Genomic DNA, 22,068 nt, shown 5'->3' with positions numbered 1-22,068 from the left:
TCCACATACTGGGTTTGCATGAGTGTGTGAACAGAGCCAAACCAGCGGAGTTTGCCGAACAGCTGCTGACCTCCCTGTACAATCCCGCCGACCTTCCAGCCTACATTTGTAGTCAAACGGGCTCACAGGGTCCCTCCTAAGCCTGGGGCACCTCCATGCCTTTTTCTCCTTTTTACCTGTTAATCTACTGGGATCATGGCCGCATCCTAATAGCTGCCCGTGCTAAACTGGATCTGCAATAGAAGTGCCTAAAACCATATTTTGTTATTGCATACTTTTTGGTTTCTTTATCTTCAGCTGCTTATGGGCTCCCACCCAGCAGCTCCGGCATACGCTCTTCTATGGTGTCTAGATTTGGCTACGGTTTTGCCTCAGTACAGGACCTACCCGAGGTACTACATGTGGACACCCCTCTCAACCGTGGAGTCCCTTGGTCCCTTCCTTGGCCCCAAGCCTAGTCATCGGGGACTCTTTAGGGTGACCTACTGGACATGGTACATTGCTATTACCAGTTTTTGATTGTTTTGGGTATGGGCCTCTTTCTACTCCCCCCTGCATTTTTTTGGGGGGTGGGGTTAGTAATGGGCAGGTTATCCACCCCGGTGTATATTGGGTTTTTGTACCTAATGTTGTTTGTGGGTGTTTGTGGTGTGGGCTCATGACTACATTACTGCTCCTTGAATGTCCCTTTTTGTCCTGTAAGCGCCTTATGTTTTTCAAACACCACTACTCCCACCATGGCTCCACATGACAATGCCTCATTCACTTACCTCTCATGGAATGTGAGTGGGCTCAACTCTCGTTCGTGGGCAGCAAATTATTGGCGTTAAAAAAACCCTGGGTTCAGAAAGCCTTCAGCTGTGTTAGTCTGGGACCTTCCTTTTCTCACATTGGTTTCCTTGCAAGATCGAAGTAAGACTGCTGATGTCATCGCCGCCGCATATAGACCATGCGGTGGTGCTGGCTATTTTCAAATTTATTGCAAAAATGGCTTATACAATTCAAAATAGTTCACAGAGCCTACTACACTCGTTTTAGACTTCACAAGGTGACTTCCTCACATTCGCATGAAAGTTGGAGATGTGCTTACTCCCCTGGGGTTTTTCCCCATATCTTTTGGACCTGTCCCGCTAGCTCCGGGTTCTGGAGAGAGGTACTAGATATGATTATCATCTCCCCCTCACTATCAATCTCCCTGAGGCCAGCTATGGCAATCTGCTTATTAGGACTGGTGGAAAATGTCATCCCCACGGTAGCTAAGACAACCCTGGTTAGCTTGCATCTCTTATATGCTAGGAAGGCAATCAGGATGCACTAAAAATTCTGTCCCTCCTTTTCCTGATTTCTGGAAGCAATTAGTGAATAATAGCGTATCCTTATATAAGGATACTTACTTTAATAGGGGTTGCCCCAAAAAAGCTGACAAGGTGTGGTCCAGTTGGTCAGCTGAGCCCACAACAGCACCTGCAATGTCTGTGCCTTAATAATAAACGTACTGTACTGGTTACATGTCTGAGTTTTTCCTTAAAACTTAAACATATAACAGTGTATGATTTTATTATAACTAATGTAGTTTATGCGTACTCTCACAAACCGCAACTTTGTTTTGGGCAAGGCCCTTGCTTGTTCTACATGATTGTACCTTGCAAGAATTCCCTTCCCGAAGCCCCAGCATGGGCTCTCACTTTGTTATATGTTTTGTTTATTGTCATTGACAAATGCTTCACTAAACAGAATTTTCAGTAAATCCGTTGTTTTTCAACAGAGCAAGCTGTCCTGCAGATGTAGCAGTTAGAGGGTTTAGGCAAAACATTTACCACTGACAGGGGGCTTTCAATTATTAGCTTTTATTTTTAATGTAAAACCTTTATCCCAAAAGGAACAAAAATGTTGCTTAAATATAAGCTTATAAAGTTTTAGCTGAAGTTTGGTTTCAATTTGTTAAGTGCTTTTTAATCTGCTCGTGCATCTAACCCTACCCTCCCTTCAGACTGACAATGCTGTTGTCCAAATGTTCCTCTGTGCTCCTCCATTCAGATTGCAGGCACAGGAGGTGTGTTACTGGCTAGATCACCAGATGAAAACAAAGGGGGGAAAAAAGTCTAAACAAAAAACCAAAAAAACCAAAAACACTCCTTTTGATTGATAAGCTGCAATATTTTCCTTTTTTGATTTTACGTTTAATACAACTGGGGCACACCCCTCACAACCATTCAGAAAATATGCCATTACTCGCCACCCTCTGGACATGCTTTTGGAACCAGTTTGCTATCCAGGTATATATGATCTCATAAGTGCCAAAATACCTTAATTTGTAAACTGAGCATTTCTGGAGTACTGAATCAAATGCCTTAGCGAAATATAAAATTACTAAGTCCACAGGCCTCCTCTATCCAGATTAAAGCTTATGTCCTCCAAGCAAGTTAAAAGGCTGGTCTGGCAAGAATGGCCTTTTTCTAAGTTCATGTTGGTTACTACTAATGAAACTATTTTCATCAGCAAATTCTTGGCTATGGTCCCTTATTATTTCTTACAATAGTTTACATACTATCTTGCCCCTTTTTTGAAGATTGGTACCATGTTTGCTTTGGGCCAATCTGCTGGTACCATTCTAGTAAGTAAGCTGTCCTTTTAAAAATTAGGAACAAAGGTCTGGCATGTTAGACAATGCAACTTGATGGATAAAGTTTTCACTTAACCATGGAAGAAGCTTCTTTGAAACTGTAGTAAAGTGTATCTATGTAAAATCGTATATTCCTTTCTACAATGTATTTCAATTATTTCTAGCCTACTTCCATTAATAGGAATGATCCTAAAGTTTGTAAACTTGCATTGTGAATCTCCCCACACATTTACTTCCTGGAATTATTTGCCACTTATTTACTGTGCCTTGTTGATGCACACTGCTGTGTCAGAAAAATCACAGAGCCTTCTGAACTACAGAGGTGCAGTCAAGACATAAAGTCAGCACAGGAATCTCAGCTTGCAGGCAGCAAGGTACCTTGGGATATGTAGTTCTTAGAAATTGAAAAACAGCAGAGAAGCCTCAAAGCATGCATGAAATTCAGAAAGTGGCAGAAAGAGGTGGCTAACAGACAGGCAGAGAAAGCTTATATTGGGTTGTCAAAAATAACTATTGATGGTACTCCTATTACAATGCTGATAGTATAAAATACATGTATGATCATAAATTTCCTTTAACAATTTACCATGATGCTTTGCTGCTTCTACTTTGAAATTAAACAGAGCTGGGATGATGTTTGTTGTGAAATATGCATGATGATTTGTGTAATTCCTTTGTTTCCTATACTTACAATAGTTTGCATACGATGATAAATTCTTCTTTAATTTATAGGAATGTTCCAAAGTTTATTCGTAAAATAAGGGTTCCAGACTACAAAGATAAAAATGTGTTTGGTGTTCCACTTATCCTAAATGTGCAGAGGACAGGCTATCCTATTCCTAAAAGCATCCTTCAGGCTATGGAATATTTGCGGATCCATTGCGTTGATCAGGTAATTTTCATCCAGCAGCTAGTATTCTCAATTAATCTTTTCTGCAAAGCAGTTATTGTAACAAAATGTGAAAAGTAGTCCAATGCTTCATCTGATTTCTGTAAATAGTAAATATAAATTGTTCATATGCAGTATTTTATACTTGACAAACTCAAAATAAAGGAAACTCGTTTTTTTTTTTAAGCCCTGAATATAATTATAAATGCATGCCCTTTAAAAAAAAAAAAAAAAAACACAAATCTGAAAAATGTAAATTTAATAATGAAGATAAGTGTACAAGAAGAGATTATCTTTCATGGAGATGTCATAACAAACAGGAAACAGAGTTTGCCGCAAACCTTGATTTTTTTTTTTTTTTTTCCTGTAAGTGTTGAGCTTGGCCCCACACCACTCCCACTTTGTGACTCTCTATTGGCCTTTGAAAATGATTATCATTTTATAGGACCAATAGCGAAGGCAGACAAGTTCACTGAGCTCAGCTTTGAAGGAAAAGTCTACTGTCTACATTATATGTCTAGATCTATGAAGGCCTATAGCCCAGTTGGTGTAGTGCTTTTCCGAGAGGTAATTTTGAAAATAGAGACCATTGGCATTCTTTCTAAACGGTTGTTCTATCTTGCACTGTGGGAACAGGAAAAAAGTAGGTATAATGAACCAGGTGCAAGGTAGATGGAATACCAAGAAAAAAGGAGGAGTATCAAGAGTGGGGGGCGTCTGTCTGGTAGGGCGATCTATCTCTAAGATAATTAGGAATCCCTTAGCATGATCACAAGAATGATTGCTGTTTAAGGGAACCGTAAAAATCGATCCAGGTGTGCCATAATTCCAAAAATTTTGGATAGCGTTCATGAAGGCTGGCAACAGACTCCTCTATTCTCATAATGTGGTGGAGCTCCACCACCCATTCCGAAATAGTGGGAGGTGTAGGAGATTTCCAATGCCTAGGGATTAATGCTTAGAGTGCTGATATTGAGAATTGAAAAATTCCCTTCTTAGTCTTAGCAATAGGCCCCAGATAAATAGAGTGACCTCTGGGGTTTCTGGCTAGGTGTTGCCTATAATGAAATGGCAGAGATGGAAAATGGAATGCCAAAAAGGTCAAAAGGGAGCAGGTACACCACAAATGGAGAATGCCTCCAGGTTCTTGCCACATCACCAGAACTGGTCAGTAATTGACGGTATTATTTTGTGTAAGATTCAGGCGTCTATACCATCTAATCAAACGTTTGAAATCTTGTTTTTGATCTTGGGTGGCTATACTGGTTTTGAAGGTGAAAAAGGAATGACTTGTCCCATCCCTCCTCCGGGATGGGGTGCCCCAACTTTCTTGTCTAATCCCAGACATGGAATGGACTACCTGGGAATGCCTTCAAAAGAAGAATGTTATAGAGCTGAGTGAGTGTATGTGGGCATTCAGAGTCCTGCAAGCACAGGGCCTCAAAGGGTTTAAAGTCCCTTTTGGAGTCTCCCTAACGCTGCAGATTTAATCAACAAATGTCTACGTTGTAGGTAGGGGAACCAACCTCCCTGGCGTGAAGTGTCTGGGGTTATGAGTTCCCTCAAGGATTTAGTATCAGAGGGGGAAAGGGAGTGTGTCCTTCCAACATAGGAAGTGATTACAATTTATCCCTGAGGGAAATTCCAGATTACTGAGGAACGGCTTGAGTGGGCCTATATATGAGGATGTGCTAAACTTAACGATGGTGTCCCTCACTTGAAGGAGGACAGTCACTAGGGGAGGAAGGTTTAGGCCCAGTGGGAGTGATAAGGTATAGGGTATATAGGTCATTAGCAGAGGTGTGATATGTCATTGGATGCTCACATAGAGTTTAGCCTTTTCATTTAAGAACCAATTGTGGACTCTGCAGAGGACTGCTGCCCTGTAGTATAGTTGTCGTGGCATATTCAAACCGGGGTTTGGGGCCATAGGTACTTAAGTATGGCAGATTGTACTGTATTGTGAGAAAGAAATTGAGGGGGGGAGGCTATATGGACTTTAGGGGTACTGTACAACAACTGAATTTGACAGTTATATGTAAAATATTTAAATGAATTTTATTACAAAAATATAAATCTTTCACAATAAAGTTATTTTTTAAAACCAACAATGATAATCAAAACAAGCTCTAGTTCTAAGGTCACACCAAAGTGACCAAAGGCCACTATGATCACATCTGTGTATTAGTTGCTCTACATGTTTCGCGGAGCACATTTACCGCTTTTTCAGGCGCTACAATGTACATATACATGAGGATTATAAGACGATTATCATATAACTATGAAATAAAGAAAACATACATTAGTCAAACAATGTATAACAGTGTTACATATGGCATAATATGGTGTGAAATGATGAGCATCCACTGTGAATAACCCTCCATGAAAAATCTAACCCGGCAATGCCAACCTGCCGGAGGCCCAAGGGAGGATGGCCCACCCCAGAGGGCATGGGAGCCCCCTACCAAGGCACAGGACACGAAATAAAGATCTAATAATAAATGAGTTATGTTACGAATGGTGATCCAATTTGGTTAGGATAACATAAATGTTCAACCATATCAAATGATCATACCAAAGGGACTTGACTTCTTAAACCTGTAAGAAGAAGGAATATATGGGTAGGTGCCCAAATTAAATGTTAAATAGGGCTAGCAATCAAGCCCATATGAATTTAATGAAAGATACATATATAGACAAGGTACCTTGGCATGTGTGTATGTATCATGGACTGGTATATTCTATATAGAGATAATAATAGTTGGGACAGAAATTTATCGAAATGTTCTGAAATAAGGTAACCAAAAATTGTATCACAATATAAATACATCAAAACATATAGAAGCAACCGCCACATGTGCCAATGTATAAAGATAGTGCATTTAATCTATCTCGCCTTAGAAGAGAGATCATTAATTGTTGGAATAGGACCATCCACCGTTGTTTCAGTGGGCAATGATGGGTAATGAGCCCCCTAGGGGAAAACAGAGTGGTCACAGAGGCCACCGTAAGATATGTTAATTTACAGGATTTAAAGAAGGGAGTTTGAGGTGGGGAACATCCATACAATTAACCTACCTTGACAGATCAGAGCATTGATATAGTCCCAAAGGCAACAGAGGATGAACGATGCATCCTTTCTATTTATGTGTCTGCGTGATAGTGGGCTCCTATCCGGCGCCCACAATGCCACAGGGCGTCTGACATCACCGGACCTGCAGTGTGCATGCGCGATGTCCAAAAAACGGCAACTTGCACAACCTGGAGTCATCCATGGCTGTGCGGCCGTAAAGACATTGGTACATTGCTATGCGCAGTGCTCCAGCCCCCCTACAGGGCCGCAAAAACCCACTGGGGAGAGCCATAAAACCGGGCTGTACTGTATTTGCGTGGAAAAAGCGCCAGGGAACACTAATTGGTAAAGTTTGCAAGACAAAATAGCAGCATGGCAGAATGTCCATCTTAAAAAGGGGCATCCTGCCTAACCAGGGAGGTTTCAGAGACGACAACTAACTGGAGTTTATGTTGGGTAGACATCAGTAAAGGTAAGTAGTTGAAATCATACCATTTTTATGAAGATGTGCAGGGATCTGAAGCCCTAGGTATTTTATGAAGCCAAAGAGGAACCTGATTCTTAAAAACTCCTGGTCGTTTGGGGGCAATGACACATTGAGGCATTATAACTTTAAGGCATTTACTTTAAAGTAGTTAAGAGATTCAAATCATTCCAGTTCCTTCAGTATTGATGGAAATGCAACTCTAGGGTTTGACACATAAATGAGCAGGTCACCTGTGAAAAGGCTCAATTTGTGTCATCTGCCTTCAGTGTCAACTATCATTGTCATTGGACCTTAAGGTTACCGCTAAATGTTCCATTGCAAGTATGTTTAGGCGTGGGGAAAGAGGATAACCCCTGGTTAATTCCATTGGTAATGGACATGGGTCCGAAAGTAGGCTGTTGACCTTAATTCTAGAAGTGAAACAGTTACATAGTTACATAGTTACATAGTTAGTAAGGTTGAATAAAGACACCAGTCCATCCAGTTCAACCTGAGTGAGTGTGGGTCTACAACCCTGACCCTTGTCCCTAACCCTGAACATCGCACACTCACATCAATCCCTACCCTCAATCCAAGGTCCCCATTCATATACTAGGGCCAATTTTGGACAGAAGCCAATTAACCTACCAGCATGTCTTTGGAGTGTGGGAGGAAACCGGAGTACCCGGAGGAAACCCACGCAGGCACAGGGAGAACATGCAAACTCCAGGCAGGTAGTGTCGTGGTTGGGATTCGAACCAGCGACCCTTGTTTACTGCTAGGTGAGAGTGCTAACCACTGCACCGCTGTGCCGCCCACAGTATAATACTTGACTTTTATGAATGAATTCCAACAGCAAGCCTGTCCTAGGGAGGATAAGAGAAACTTCCAATCTAAGCAAACAAATGCCTTTTCTGCAACTAGAGCAGTGATTCTCAAACTGTGCTGTGTGAGATTTGCAGGTGTGCCGTGGGAGTTTTGAAAAATATTTAAAATTGATAGTGTTTTGAAACCTTGAACATATCGAAAAATTTAATGGTTGAAAAAGTTAAAGTAACATATATAAAAACGCAATCTCTGTCAGTCTGTCATTCACTGTTTCTTTTTGTAACGTGAGAATTGTGCGAGATCTCGGGAGAACTAGATTGGTCTAATTATATTATAATAATAGAAACCGTTCAATTTGTTTGTACCATTTGTTGACTTTGGAGCCTCGCTTTAATCGGATTTGTTATCGAAAGCAGGCACATCCTTCACATTAAATTTTAAATTAAATATATGTAAAAATAAACAAGTTCTTCACAACAAAAATTGTTGAATATTTTCAGGTGTGGCATGAAAATGTTTAGATCCTTTTTGGTGTGCCTCAGGACAAAAAAGTTTGAGAAACACTGGAGTAGAGACTAGAGATAATGGGCACATTGGGATTTGATGTCATTGAGAATGTGTGATCAAAGAAAGCGTTTTGATTGTGTAGACTTGTTTAGCCTCCAGGAAGCGAAAAGTTTGAAGGCATGGGGGAGCTTACCTGAAAAAAAAAAAAAACGGACGTGATCTGACCAGAGCTGTGAGACCATGCTGGCTTAAGGTCGCCAGCTGAGCAAGCAATGTGAAACAAAATCAATTGTGCTGTAAGTGAAGTGAGTCAAAGAGTAGCAGGTGTAGTACCTAGAACTACAGTACCCTCTTTGATGCCTGCCAGATGTTATAGTAGGGCTACCAACATTGGCACCTCTCCCTGATTGGGGGTGTACACCCTGACTAGAATAAATGGCTAATATATAAATGACACGTAAGTATGAGGAGCCTCCCCGTGGGGTCATTATGTTCCTGTACGTTTGAGACCAGGAGAGATGAATAGAACCCTATAGCCACCCCTTTTGGATTCACCTAAAGTGTTCTTAAACAGATGCCATTTTGTATAATATCTAGTAGGCCGAGGAGGTTTTAAGGTGCGTTTTTACTTGGAGGAATAGAACATGAACACATTGTTTGTTTATATGGTACAACACCCTGGATAATTTTTTAGGTTAGTTCAACCTTCCCCCATTAAGTGATCCAAATTTAATGGATGTCATGGCGGTCTTGTGAGAAAAAGTTGAGCAACAGAAGAGCAACTGTAGCCTAGCCGGGGACTAGGGAACTAGTATGACAGATCAAGAGAAGCAGAGATGCAGGGAGAAAAAGGATAAACATTGGAGAGGATACAGAAAAAGATTGCCCCAATGGGATCCAATAAGACCTATTTGGACAGGGATGAAAATGATCAGGGCTCTAGTAGAGGAGAGGGGAAAACACTAGGGAAATTAAGGGGGAAGGAATTCATCCACTCAAAAGCTTTTTTCAGAACCACCCAAATTCAGAACTTATTGGGGGAAGAGGTCCATCAAGGGTTGTGAGCTTGCACTCCTTGGGATATAAAGTGGCAGGGAACTGTGTGTGTTTTATGTGTGTGTATGTGTATGTATATGTGTAATATAAATATATATTCTCGAACATCTCAGTTAAGGCATAAGAGATTATTCTGTTCCTGCAAGTGTCCTCATGTAAGCGTTTGTAGATGTGGTGTGTGGCCTAAAACCATGGGGTACACTCTGAGCAGGGGAGTAAGCAAAGGACAAATTTATATGAAAAATATAAAGACCTAATAAAATCTTATATCGCTCCTAAGGGCAGGCAGTGCAAAAGGAGAATCATTTTAAGTAGAACCATTATAATATATTTGTCAGTCCAATAGCATTACAACAAACTTAACTAAATAGGTATAGAGTGGAGGGGCAATATGGTGAACAGGTGTGCTTCTACTGGGAGAACACCCCAGGGAGCAACGTCTAAATACAGTAGGCATGAGAACACCCCCAGAGGCCCTCCACTACACCTGAGAAGAGGAAAGTATATTCAGACTTTTATATTTCAGGAGCCAGTACAGCACTGAGCCACAGCTCATTGCACCTCATATGCATCGCCCCCTCTACAGCACACTTTAGAACATTACGATAACATGTTTAACCCCAAACGGTTGCCCAAGATAACATGGTGCTGGAGCTCAACAAAAAAGGAGTGTTTAGGTAAACCTGTTGCCTAGTGCGAGATGAGTTGCTTCATCTCGCTATCAGAACCATGCCTCCAGTGGGGTGTAAGTCTCATTAAGTGGCAGATGCCCATGTAGAGCTAAACTATTAGTGACTGGATCCCCACTTACAAGTTAGAATGAAATGTCCTTTCTAGAAGCAGCATCTCTGGCAATGTAAACTGGCTGTAAGATGGCTGTGATCTACCCTACATAGATGCTGGTAGTGAAAAGCAGACCAAAGTGGTGGCACCACTAGAACTTAGTAGGCTACTATTCATTGACTGTCCATGTTGGTTAATGCTACAGAACGAGAGCCACTATAATGCAGGGCGCAGGCCCCCTAATCCATGCATGCGGGGCACCAGACACATGGATTCCAATAGGATTTTTTTTTTTTTTTTTTTTTTTAGAAGCACATGGTTAGAGCCAGAGGCTCTAATAGGCTTCGCAAAAGGGTGGCCTCACGGCGTAAAGCCCACCCAGTTGTGTGACAATAGCAAATTAATATTCGCTATTGTCTTCCTCATTCCCCTCTCGAACAATCAGGATCACCCAATTGGCCATGGGGAGAAGCGATCCTATTGGCTGAGGAGGAGGAGATGCAGGGGAAGCCACCATGAAGCACTAGGAGGAAGCACTGCCCGCAACCTAGATGGGGTAAGTGCGGGGCTGGTGAAAGAGTCAAAATGTCTGGCCTCAGGTACGCTGTAACCATCAGACTAAAGCTCTGGGCTTTCCTCCTGGGTTGCCTGCTTATTTCTGGGGTTGGGAATACCAATGTGTACAGTTCTCCGCAGTAGGAGGAACAGCAGGTGCAGAAGCTCAGGAGGTGAGCATCTTCGCGTGGCCATTGGCAATCCACACCCCATGAAATATTTTTAAATGTGGTTTTCACCAAAGGTCATGTACGCTGCTTTTGCATACTTTCACACAGTCACTTCACATTGCCTTGTTTGCAAAGCTGTTGTTGTTGTCCTGTTGTAAAAAAATCCCCCCCCCCCCCCCCCGTATTTGTTTTAATGATGTAGGTTTTTGTTAAGGATAATTTGTTAATTGGCACAGTCTCAAACAAAAAATGCTTCTAAAATATTGAAAATTAATGATATACTGAAAACTATTACTAATGATTATGTTTGTACAGGTTGGTCTTTTTCGAAAGTCTGGTGTAAAGTCTAGAATCCTGGCTCTACGAGAAATGAATGAATTAAACTGTAACTTTGTGAATTATGAAGGCCAATTTGCATTTGATGTGGCAGATATGGTGAAGCAGTATTTTCGTGATTTACCTGAACCTATATTCACAAGCAAGTTGTATGAATCTTTCCTGCACATTTATCAGTGTAAGATCCTTCTCTGTTCTGTGTGTCTGTGTTCCTTTTCACCCAGAAATTGATTGAAGTTTCTTTTTTTATTAAAGAGACTGTCAATTCAGCGTAAAATGCCAGGTTCATTTTTAAAAGCATTTTTAAAGAATTTTTTTTAACAGATTTTTAAAAAAAAAAATTTAATTTTAAATTTTTCTTTTTTTAAAAGAACATCACCCCACTCACTGATGCCTACCTTTCTTGCATGCTCCCTTAATTCTGTTCCTTCTTAAGAATCAGGATTCCTAACCCTCTGTAGGCATTGGCATCTTCTGACACTACTTTAATGACTTTCTCTTCTCTCTTAAGGGATAATGTTCATGAATAGTGAACGGTACATGTGCCACAGCAAATTAAAGTGTATCTGTGGTCGATATTTAAAATTGTTGATAATTTCCACATTGTGTTTCAACTGTTTCTAGCCTACTCCTATTGATCTCAATGACCTTGACGTTTGTAAACTTACATTGTGAAGATCCCTACACAATTACTTCCTTGAATTCTGTGACACATATTCACTATGTCCTGTAAGTATGAATCTAGGAGTTATGAAAGCACCAACAGAGGATGGAACTGTGGGAGCTTGTGGTAGCGCAGTGTCATGTCCTAAACGTCAAATATTGTAAGTGAAAAAATTGACTTTCTAGGCACCAATCATAAGAAATAAAATTTTTTTTTTTATTAACAATACATAGAAATTTTAAAAAACACATTAAAATATTGCAGTATTACTACAGTGGCAGCTGTATTGGAGATGTCAAAAGATATTTTATCTGTAGTATGTGGATGGAACCTTAGCGTATGGCTTTAAATGTGCTTAGCGACAAAAAATTGCCATCTGATAAATGTAATCGTCTAATAAAAGTAATGCCAGCATTAACAGAGCTGGAAATATGCTCAAGGGAGCTTCTCATCATATAGGAGTCTTATAAGCATATCGCTAAGGCTTAAAGCATAAAAAGCGCAAAAAATTTCAAATCCACACCATCTAACCAGGTTATGTCATAAAGTAAAAGTTTGTAAAAGTAAAAGTTTGTCCGCATATAGGGACCCACGGATGGAAGTAGTTGTCACTTAGTTGCCGCTAAGCACATTTAAAGCCATATGCGAAGGTCCCAGCCACATACTACAGATAAAATATCTTTTCTACAAATATTTAACGTTCCTTTGAAGAATACACACAAGATCCTGAAGAAGTGATTTTCGCAAAACATGTAGAGCTTAATATATTGTTACACTATAGTTCAGTCATACATGTCTATATCATGACATGCTTTTGACATCTATGACCAATACTGGAGAGGTCCAGCTGCCACTGTAGTAATACTGCAGTATTTTTATGTGTTTTTTTAAGATGTCTATGCATTGTTATGTATTGTATTGCCTGATTGCAACCGAGGATTTGTGAGTAGCGCTTTGTAGCGCAAGTGATCCTATAGCTCCGCAATACTTCACTATATTATCTTTTTCTTTGCTTTTGGGTGGACATCTACAAGCCTATGGTTTTTCTAATTTGAATATCAGCCACTTCACCCTCTTATCCACGCCAGAGGTACCGCTTTGTAAACCTCTTTGGGGATTGACTGATAGCACAGGTTGAAGAGCCGTTGTCTGCGTTCCGGCAAAGCTGTCTGTCAAAGAGCTCTGGGACCAACCCAGCTGGTGGTATTTACTTTGGGGACTATTTGCAAGCAGTTATTATCCAACTGTGCTAGCCCAGGTGGTGGTATTTCTGGGGGATTATTTGAAATTATATATTAATTTTATTTTGGTAGTATATTGATTTTTCACCTTTTTAGTGATTGGGTAGCACCAACGGTTTATATATATTTTCTTGATATTTTTATTTCACTTATATGGCAATAAGCAGCTGATTTGTGTATTGCACCCACTATATACCATTCATGGTATTTATGTTTCAGTAATTGACCACAATTGCGTATACTAATATTTTTCAAACTGCACCAGATATGTAGTATATTGGCAATTATCAGTTGATTTGTATATTGCACCTACTATCATCATCATTCACATAGCACGCAGCACTTTATATTTAGTTTTTTTGGTGTAGCTTTTTTTATCTGCGCTGTATTCGTGTGTTTGTTAATAAATGTATTGTTTCTTATGATTGGTGCCTAGAAAGTCAATTTTTTCACTTACAATATTTAACTTAATGTCCTGTAAGTAGGCACTGCTGTGTCACAGAATTCACACAACCTGCCTTCTGAACTACAGAGGTGCTCGAAAGCAGAGTTTCAGGAGGCGGAATCGGTATAGGAATCACTGGTTGCAGGCAGCAAGGTACCATGGGATATGTTGGCCTTAAATTGAAAAATTAACTTGAAAATAAAAGGCAGAGGAGTAGCTGCAAAGCATACAGGAAATCCAAGAAGGTGTGCAAATAGATGGCTAGCAGACAGGCAGCACTCACAAAAAGATTTTTGAAGTAAGCTCAAATTGGATTTTTAAAATTAACTAATGTTTATATACAGTGGGCATTTGGGCACCAATGATAATCCAGCAGCCAGATAATGAAAGGAGGTGCCCCAAATCCATCTAACCATAAACCTTCAGAGTCTAAGAAAGGTAGGTATCATATAGTAATAAAAACAATAGAATAAAATTATGAGACTTGTTAGCATTATCTGCAAAAAATATCAAACTAATTTTGGTTTAGTCTGGAATAAATATTGTTTGGGAAGAAAATCATTAGCGTTGAGGTTTCAACTAGCAGCTTTGCTAAAGAAATGTAAAAGCAAACACCACCTTCATCTGAACTTTTTTGCAGTTTGGTTGTTCAGATTTTCCTGTGACTGAACCCATATAGTTTTTTTCTTGTGTCTCAGATGTGCCAAAAGATCAACAAATGTTTGCAGCTCAGGCTGCTGTAATGCTGCTTCCAGATGAAAACCGTGAAGCCCTTAAGATGCTTCTGTACTTCCTAAGAGATGTGGTTGCCTGTGCAAGTGAAAACCAGATGACCCAAACAAATATTGCTGTGTGTCTCGCTCCCAGTTTATTTCATTTAAACTCCCTCCGAAGAGAGAGCACTTCTTCAAACAGGTATGATTATGAGTCTGACTGAGTAAAATTAACTTTTTTTATGGCATTTGTCTTAATGATCCAATAAAGAGATTGAAGACCATTAAGTGAAGTATTTTTTTATTCTGATTTGTAAATTGTATTCCTCTACCTCTATCCTGGATTTACAATTTGCATATTTCAATTCAGTATATAGTTAATGCTTGTAATACTTGCATAACTTCACCAAGTCTGTCAGCACTTGTTCAGGCCAACAACTGACAGCCCTACCATAGCAATGAATAGAAAATCTGTTGTGCATGCATTGCCCATCTTGGAGAAGAGATGCTCCTTAGGGAAGATCTCAGTAGACTGTGGACAGTTAAGTATAGGATTTGGAGGACTTTCTGGGTGAAAAAGGACAACATTTTAAGGATAATTGTACTAAAGTGGCAGTTATCCTAGGGTCGGTTCATAACACATGCAGTACAGTGCATTTTTTTTTTCTGCAGCAAAAATGCATGGACAGTAGGTTACATGGATTCCAATGGCATAGTTCTCACCATTGCAGTGTGTTCCAGTACAGTCAACAAACGTAGAACATGCTGCAATTTTTCCACATAGAACTGCACTGGAATGCGCACAACGCACCAAAGATGCACTGGAATGCACTTAAACTCTTTAGAAATGCATCAGAACGCACATGCCACTAATTAGCCCCTTTAATCCTTTGGGGGAAAAACATTTGAAAGTTTAAAAAAAGAACAGTCTTCTGCTTGCCACATCATTTCGATTACTGACAATAATGACTATTTGAGTCTTCATATTTCTGTTCACCAAAAAATATATATTCAGTATTCTTCATATGCTGATATGTAAAATACCTTATATACATTATTTTAGGTGAACAGGCTTTTTTTTTTTTTATATTGGGCCACAAATGCCAAAACTTGAATCTATCATATTTGATTTATGCAGAACATTTTTTTTTTTTTTTTAAACCTACAGTGAGTAAAATAAGTATTCACCATCAACACGTCACCATTTTTAGAAGTAAATGTTTCTAGAGGTGCTATTGACATGAAACTTTCACACACGTCAGTAACAAACCATGTAATCCATACATACAAAGAAACCAAAACAAATAAATCCATACATTTAGTTATGTTTAATAAAATGGAATGACACAGGGAAAAAGTATTGAACACATGAAGAAAGTGAGGCGCAAAAAGGCATGGAAAGCCAAGACACCAGCTGAAATCTATCAGTACAGTAATTAGAAGGCAATCCTGCCCCTTGTCAATGCAAATTGATATCAGCTGGTTCAGTCTCAACTGATGGCCTATAAAAATGGTGTCTCATTGCCAAGGTGTCACACAAGAAACCTCTCATGATGGGTAAAAGCAAAGGGCTCTCTCAAGACCTTCTCAACCTTATTGTTGCAAAACATACTGATGTCATTGGTTACAGAATGATTTCTAAATGTCCCAGTAAGCACTGTTGGGGCCATAATCCAGAATTGGAAAAAACATAATTTCACCATAAACCGGCCATGACCAGGTGCTGCTCGCAAGATTTCTGTCAGAGGAGTGAGAAGAATTATCAGAAGAGTTGTCCAAGAGCACTTGTGGAGAGCTTCAGAACGACCTGGAATTAGCAGGTACAATTGTTTCAAAGAAAACAATAAGTAATGCACTCAATTGCCATGGCCTGTATGCACCCTCACTACTTAGTAGGAGGTAGATGGAAGGTGCGTGATCAGACGCTCACATCAAAACACGTTAGGTTTAATCGTGTATAAAATATATATATACAGACATGAATTACATCATTCAAATACTACGTTGCATAAAAACAGGTGACAAAAGAAGCACTAATAAGTTAAAACTGGGGTATGCCCATGTTGAGGCAAGTAGTTAAAAGGCTGACGCGTTTCGAGTGTAACCTCTTCATCAGAGCCAGGAGAACAGGAGCACAGTCTGTACAGGCTGGTAGGCCGACATGTGTACATGGAAAGGAGTGGCAAGTAGGAGAGTATGTCCTGTAGTGGATAATTAGTTGTTCTAAGTTTTCATACCAGTCCCTGTCCAGGCGTTCTAGGTGAAATACAATTCAGAACAATATAGTATGGGGCACATGGCAAAATATGTACACTACAGACTGGAGACCTTATAGTAAATTTACATTAAAAGAGGTCAGGTGTAAATAATACAAAAAGTTGTTAAAATAATATATATAATAAAAAAGGTACCATATCAATAAAATGAATCAATGGTAGGTGGTAAACATTGAAGCAGAAAGCATGAAACACTAAATAAAGAATATATGTATAGATATATATACACATACACACAAAAATATATATAAATAAATATACATAAAGAAAGGGGGGGGGGCACAGAGAAACGCTGAGAGATCTTTTTCCACATGTGCAGTTGTGCATGCAACAAACATGAATATATTCATATGCACATGGAAACAAAAAATATATATATACACATGTAAATGAATATGAATGAAGAGAAAGGGCCCACCTATAGACACATGACATGTGCCTATGTTGAAAACGTACAAGAACATATTTGGGGGGCACACCATACAATGCATTTAAATTCCAGATGGTGCTGCTGTAAGACCTATAAACAGTACAAAATATTTTACAGCGCACACATACAAGAATGACATTTCCTGCAGGGCTAGTTAAAAACACCTGAACACCTGAACATATTCAAAAAATACGGGGGTTTGGTCACACTATATGGTCATATAGTGCTAAGCCCACTTACTGCAACAAAGTACCCCGAATTAGTGGGTCCTACACTAGTAATAGAATGGAAGATCCTCTGTCTCAACCATGGGAGCTGAACTCCTCCATGTGGGAGGAGTTGAAAATGTTGAAAACGTGTCTTACCAGTGTAGTGCACCCTCACTACGCAAGACTCCATTGCTGAAAAAAAGCATGTTGAAGCTCCTTTATAGTTTGATGCACAACATTTAGAAAAACCTGTGAAAGACTGGGAGAATATAGTCTGATCAGATGAAATTTTAACACTATGGATGCCATAATACACTCCATGTTTGGAGGTCAAATGGCACTGCACATCACTCCAAAAACACCATACCAACAGTGAAGTTTGGAGGTGGGGACATTACTGTGTGGGTGGGCTGTTTTTCAGCATATGGTACTTGCTAACTTCATATAATTGAAGGAAGGACAAATGGAAAAATGTACCAAGACATTCTTGATAAAAATCTGTTGCCGTCTAGGATGATGAAGATGAAACGAGGGTGGATATTTCAGCAAGACAATGATCCCAAACACAAAGCCAAGGAAACTCTCAAATTTGTTTCAAAGAAAGAAAATAAAGCTGCTGGAATGGCCCAGCCAATCATCTGACTTGAATCCAATAAAAAAATCTATGGAAAGAACTAAAGATAAGAGTTCATAGAAGATGCCCACAGAACCTTTAAGATTTGAAGACTGTGTAGAAGAATGGGCCAAAATCACACCTGAGCAATGCATGCGACCAGTTTCTCCATACAGGAGGTGTCCTTGAAGCTGTCATTACCAACAATGGATTTTGTACAACGTATTAAATTTCAGTTAGCGTGTTCAATACTTTTTCCTTGTGTAATTCCATTTTATTACACATAACTTTAATTTCTGAACTTATTTGTTTTGGTTTCTTTGTGTGTTCAGATTACATGGGTTCTTACCGACATGTGGTGAAAATTTCATGTCAATAGGACTTTTAGAAATGTATTTACCTAGAAAAATGGTGACATGTTCAATACTTATTTTATTTGCTGTCTTTATTATTGGGTGGGTATTAGAACACCTGAAAGATTTCAGCGCATATATCTTTAACATTTAAACATGTTACAGTTTAATGCTATCAGTTATCTAATTGTGTGGGCAGGCCTTTATCTCAGATTTGCTGGATCCCAGTAAAAATGATGTAAAAAAAACAAATTTCTCAGGCAGCTGTGGGACCACAGAAAAAGCTAGAGTGGGCTGCATCCGGTCAACATCCTGACATCTGGATGATCCTACACTAGATCAGAGTAAAAGCACATACTTCTGCCGTGGGATGTCTGCTATTTAGTTTGGGTGAAAGTCAAATCAGATTAAAAAAAAAAGTTTGAATAATTTACATGTTTTAGTTCATAGCCCTGCATTTTCTTCAGAAAACACCCCTTATATCCTATTAACATGCATGGAGACTGATAGACATTTTAGCAGAATTACTTAAAAAGGATTAACTTTTTTTTTTTTTTTTTTTTTTTGAATGACCTAATCCTACTCTTTACAAATCTTTCTTGTATGCAGCATGAGTAGTTCATTGTGTAGTGCGTTTTTTTTTTTTGAGCATCTTTTCTACTTAAAAAGTCTACTTTGAAGGAACTTGCCAGATATATAGATGTTAATGTTTTACTTTGTAATGGAGTCTTCAAAGAAGTATAATCTGAAAGCCCTGCCTCCAGGGGTTAATCTCTTATCATTAGTTTCTTTGTGTGGTGATGTTCTGTAGATAATCAGGCAGGAAATATGTTGTAATAATGTCATAGAGAACTTTTACTTAACGTTAATAGTGAAAGTTAGTGATTTTTTTTTTTTACCTAGAATTCTCTAAATTCCAAGATATTTGGTTGAAACGTAATTATTTATAATAGGTCTTGTATACATAATTACAAAGAAGGTCATCTTTCTTTGAAATTTTTTACTTTCAATATACCATAATTTATTTGTTTTTATCGGAATATAGTATATAACCTCAAAACAGCAATACATCAAACATACATAAGCAAAACAAGAGCGGGAAACCTTTCCCCCCAGGTACATGGTCCATACCCACAAATTACATTTGATGTAAAAAACTTTATTCTGAGCCAATGACTATGGAACAGTACACAGCTCATATTGGAAGGGATATAAAGGTAGAGAACAGTCAGCATAGAGCTTGCAGCCAATGACCTTGAAGGTACCGACCACAACCTTGAATACCAAAAACCTCCAGGAAAGACAGAGAAGCTGGAAAAAAGAGGGGGGTGGGGGAGGGGAAAGGCAACAGAAGCAGACCAAGTATAGAAGACACTCACCCCCCAGACCCCAAAACATACATGAAGGCTCAAAGGAAATATGCTAATATCGTTTTTCGTGTAACATAATCCATGTAATTTTTCTCTTTGCTTATGCAAGGGATACAGAAGGTTTCTTTCAAGATTTAGCAAAAGTCATTTTGCCACCCAAGAAGATGAAGATCAAACGTTGCACACTATTAGGTATACACTCAACCAGGACATTAAGAAGGACAATTTGGGGTCTTTGTGGAATTGACACACCTATAACTCTACGCAGCAGAACAAAGATACCATTCCAAAAGCTACGAATCCTAGGGCACTCCCACCATACATGATACATAGATTCCAACAGGTTACACCCTCTAAAACATAATGGAAATGTGGAGGGATACATTCTTGCCAGTCTTGTGGGGACTAAATACCATCGGGTAAGAACCTTCACATAATTTTCCATTAAGGCAACATTCACATTACCAGTAAATGAACGTAAAAATAATTTATGCCATAGTTGAAGGTCCTTATCTTCTGCTAGAATCCTCTACCATTCTAGCATGTAAGAAAATTTGGGAGGAGTGCCCAGTAGTAGCCCATAAATAAGATGGATACCTCCCCGCTGACCAGAGTCTTGGGTGCATCATTTCTCGTAAGGGTTAACAGTGTGAGGGGTCTGTCCCTCTGGCTGGATAGATCTCAGAAAATTGAAAATCTGGAAGAATCTAAAGCATTCTGTAGGAGCCATCTGAAGGGTTTCCTCACAAAAACACAGTGTAAAAGGAAATGTCCAATTCTATAGAGGCCTTTATCAAGCCACCACTGAAATGCCTTAATATCCTGTCTCGGAGGAAAAAACAGATTAACCACTTCCAGCCCAAGGACGTCATATGACGTCTTTGACTTTCAGTGGGGATATCTAAATGATGCCTGCAGCTGCAGGCATCATTCAGATATCATCTTTTTAGAGCCGGCAGTTCTGTACACCATAAGAACAATCAAAGCAGCAGTTCAGCTGCTTGATCATTCCTACAGGCGGCGGGAGGGGACATCCCCCCTCCCTCCTGCCGCCCTCTGGTGGTTCTCCAGGCTCGCCCGTGCGATCGGCGACACGGAGAAAGAATCAGCCGCCACTGTACAATGATCGTAGAGAAGTTAACAAAGCCAAGCTCCCGGCTGAAAAGAAAGCGATCATATAGAGACGGTATGCCCCAATATACACAAGGGGACTTTTAAGGCAACTAGTATACAGAATGTGATTAATACATTTTATTTAAACACTGTTTAAAACATTATACATCACTATGTACCAACATATTAAAAAGATATGACGGAATTAAATAGCAGTGTTCTCTTGGTGCTATGCCAATGCGTTTTAGGACCTGTGAAGAATTCTTTTCTTCTGGGTCATTCCATTAGGAGATTAACAAATTGCAACATTCTATAATAAAACACAACATACATTAGGAATCAGGCCAGAGACAAAAAAATGGGAACAACGTAGGAAGTGAGTTTGGAAACATACCAATCCAACAGAGTCTGCACCTTATCTGACAATGGATAAAAGAATAATCATTGGATCATCCGAATCACTCTGATATCCCTGAACGTGTCTTGTAGGAGGTGAACTTAGGGCCCTCTTTTATCACACCCAGTTTGCTGAGAATCCAGAATGGTAATCACGCAAAGGGCCGGGTGATGAAAAAATATTTTCAGCCGATAATGAGTCTTAAAGAAGTTGGCTGTTTAATCAAGGGTCTACAAGTATGCCAAAGGAAGAGTGGTTCCCGTGGAGAGGTATAGCTTTCAACATAGTTGGTGGAAGTGGTAAAGATATCATAACTATCTATTATATGTGTGTGTCTCTCTCTCTCTCTCTCTCTCTCTCTCTCTCTCTCTCTCTCTCTCTCTCTGTGTCTCTCTCTCTCTCTCTCTGCCAGCACAATCATGTCATGTGCAGTGGGAGGAGCAGGTCATCCCAGTGCATGTCTCTTTTGATGGCACCTCCCTCCGCCGTCAGCGTGGCCACGTCACGTGCCACGGGGGGGATGATTGGACCATCATTGCATCTGCATCACGTCATGTACAGTGGGAGGAATAGGCAATCCTAGTATGTGCCTCACTGATGGCACCTCCCTCTGCTGTCGGCGTGACCACTGCATCTGCATCACAGGCGGCTGTCCACTGCATTATCAGAGCGATTGTGCCCTATATAATGGGATGGATAGGTCATCCTCCCATAGATTATTCTATTAGCTGGACTTTCAATATAGGCACCGGCATTGTATACCTAGCCGGTGTGCATGCGCTGGAAATAAATATGTAGTCTGATTCATCGTTCAAACATTAGCGGATGCGGTAGGCATAGCAACCATAGAGAGATGAAAAGTAGAAAGCAGGTAGGTAACGCGCAGGAAGGCCAATGCTATTCAATAGGCCCCCATTTTAGACATAAAGATGCCATCCCGTATAGATCAAAAAAAGGG

General features: G+C 39.7%; 1 protein-coding gene across 3 annotated transcripts in view; it reads left to right on the top strand.

Annotated features, from left to right (window-relative positions):
* Positions 1–22,068, top strand: part of LOC141132388 (rho GTPase-activating protein 7-like) — a 314,961-nt gene that overhangs the window by 192,238 nt on the left and 100,655 nt on the right. For all 3 annotated transcript variants that reach the window (XM_073620714.1, XM_073620713.1, XM_073620715.1), the window contains exons 7-9: positions 3,356–3,515; positions 11,266–11,464; positions 14,335–14,551. In XM_073620714.1, coding sequence (XP_073476815.1) covers positions 3,356–3,515; positions 11,266–11,464; positions 14,335–14,551 — 576 coding nt within the window. The remainder of the gene's footprint in view (positions 1–3,355; positions 3,516–11,265; positions 11,465–14,334; positions 14,552–22,068) is intronic.

The sequence above is a fragment of the Aquarana catesbeiana genome, linkage group LG03 (genome assembly GCF_042186555.1).
Source record: "Aquarana catesbeiana isolate 2022-GZ linkage group LG03, ASM4218655v1, whole genome shotgun sequence".
NCBI lineage: Eukaryota > Metazoa > Chordata > Amphibia > Anura > Ranidae > Aquarana > Aquarana catesbeiana.
This window is presented reverse-complemented; position numbering and strand designations above follow the sequence as displayed.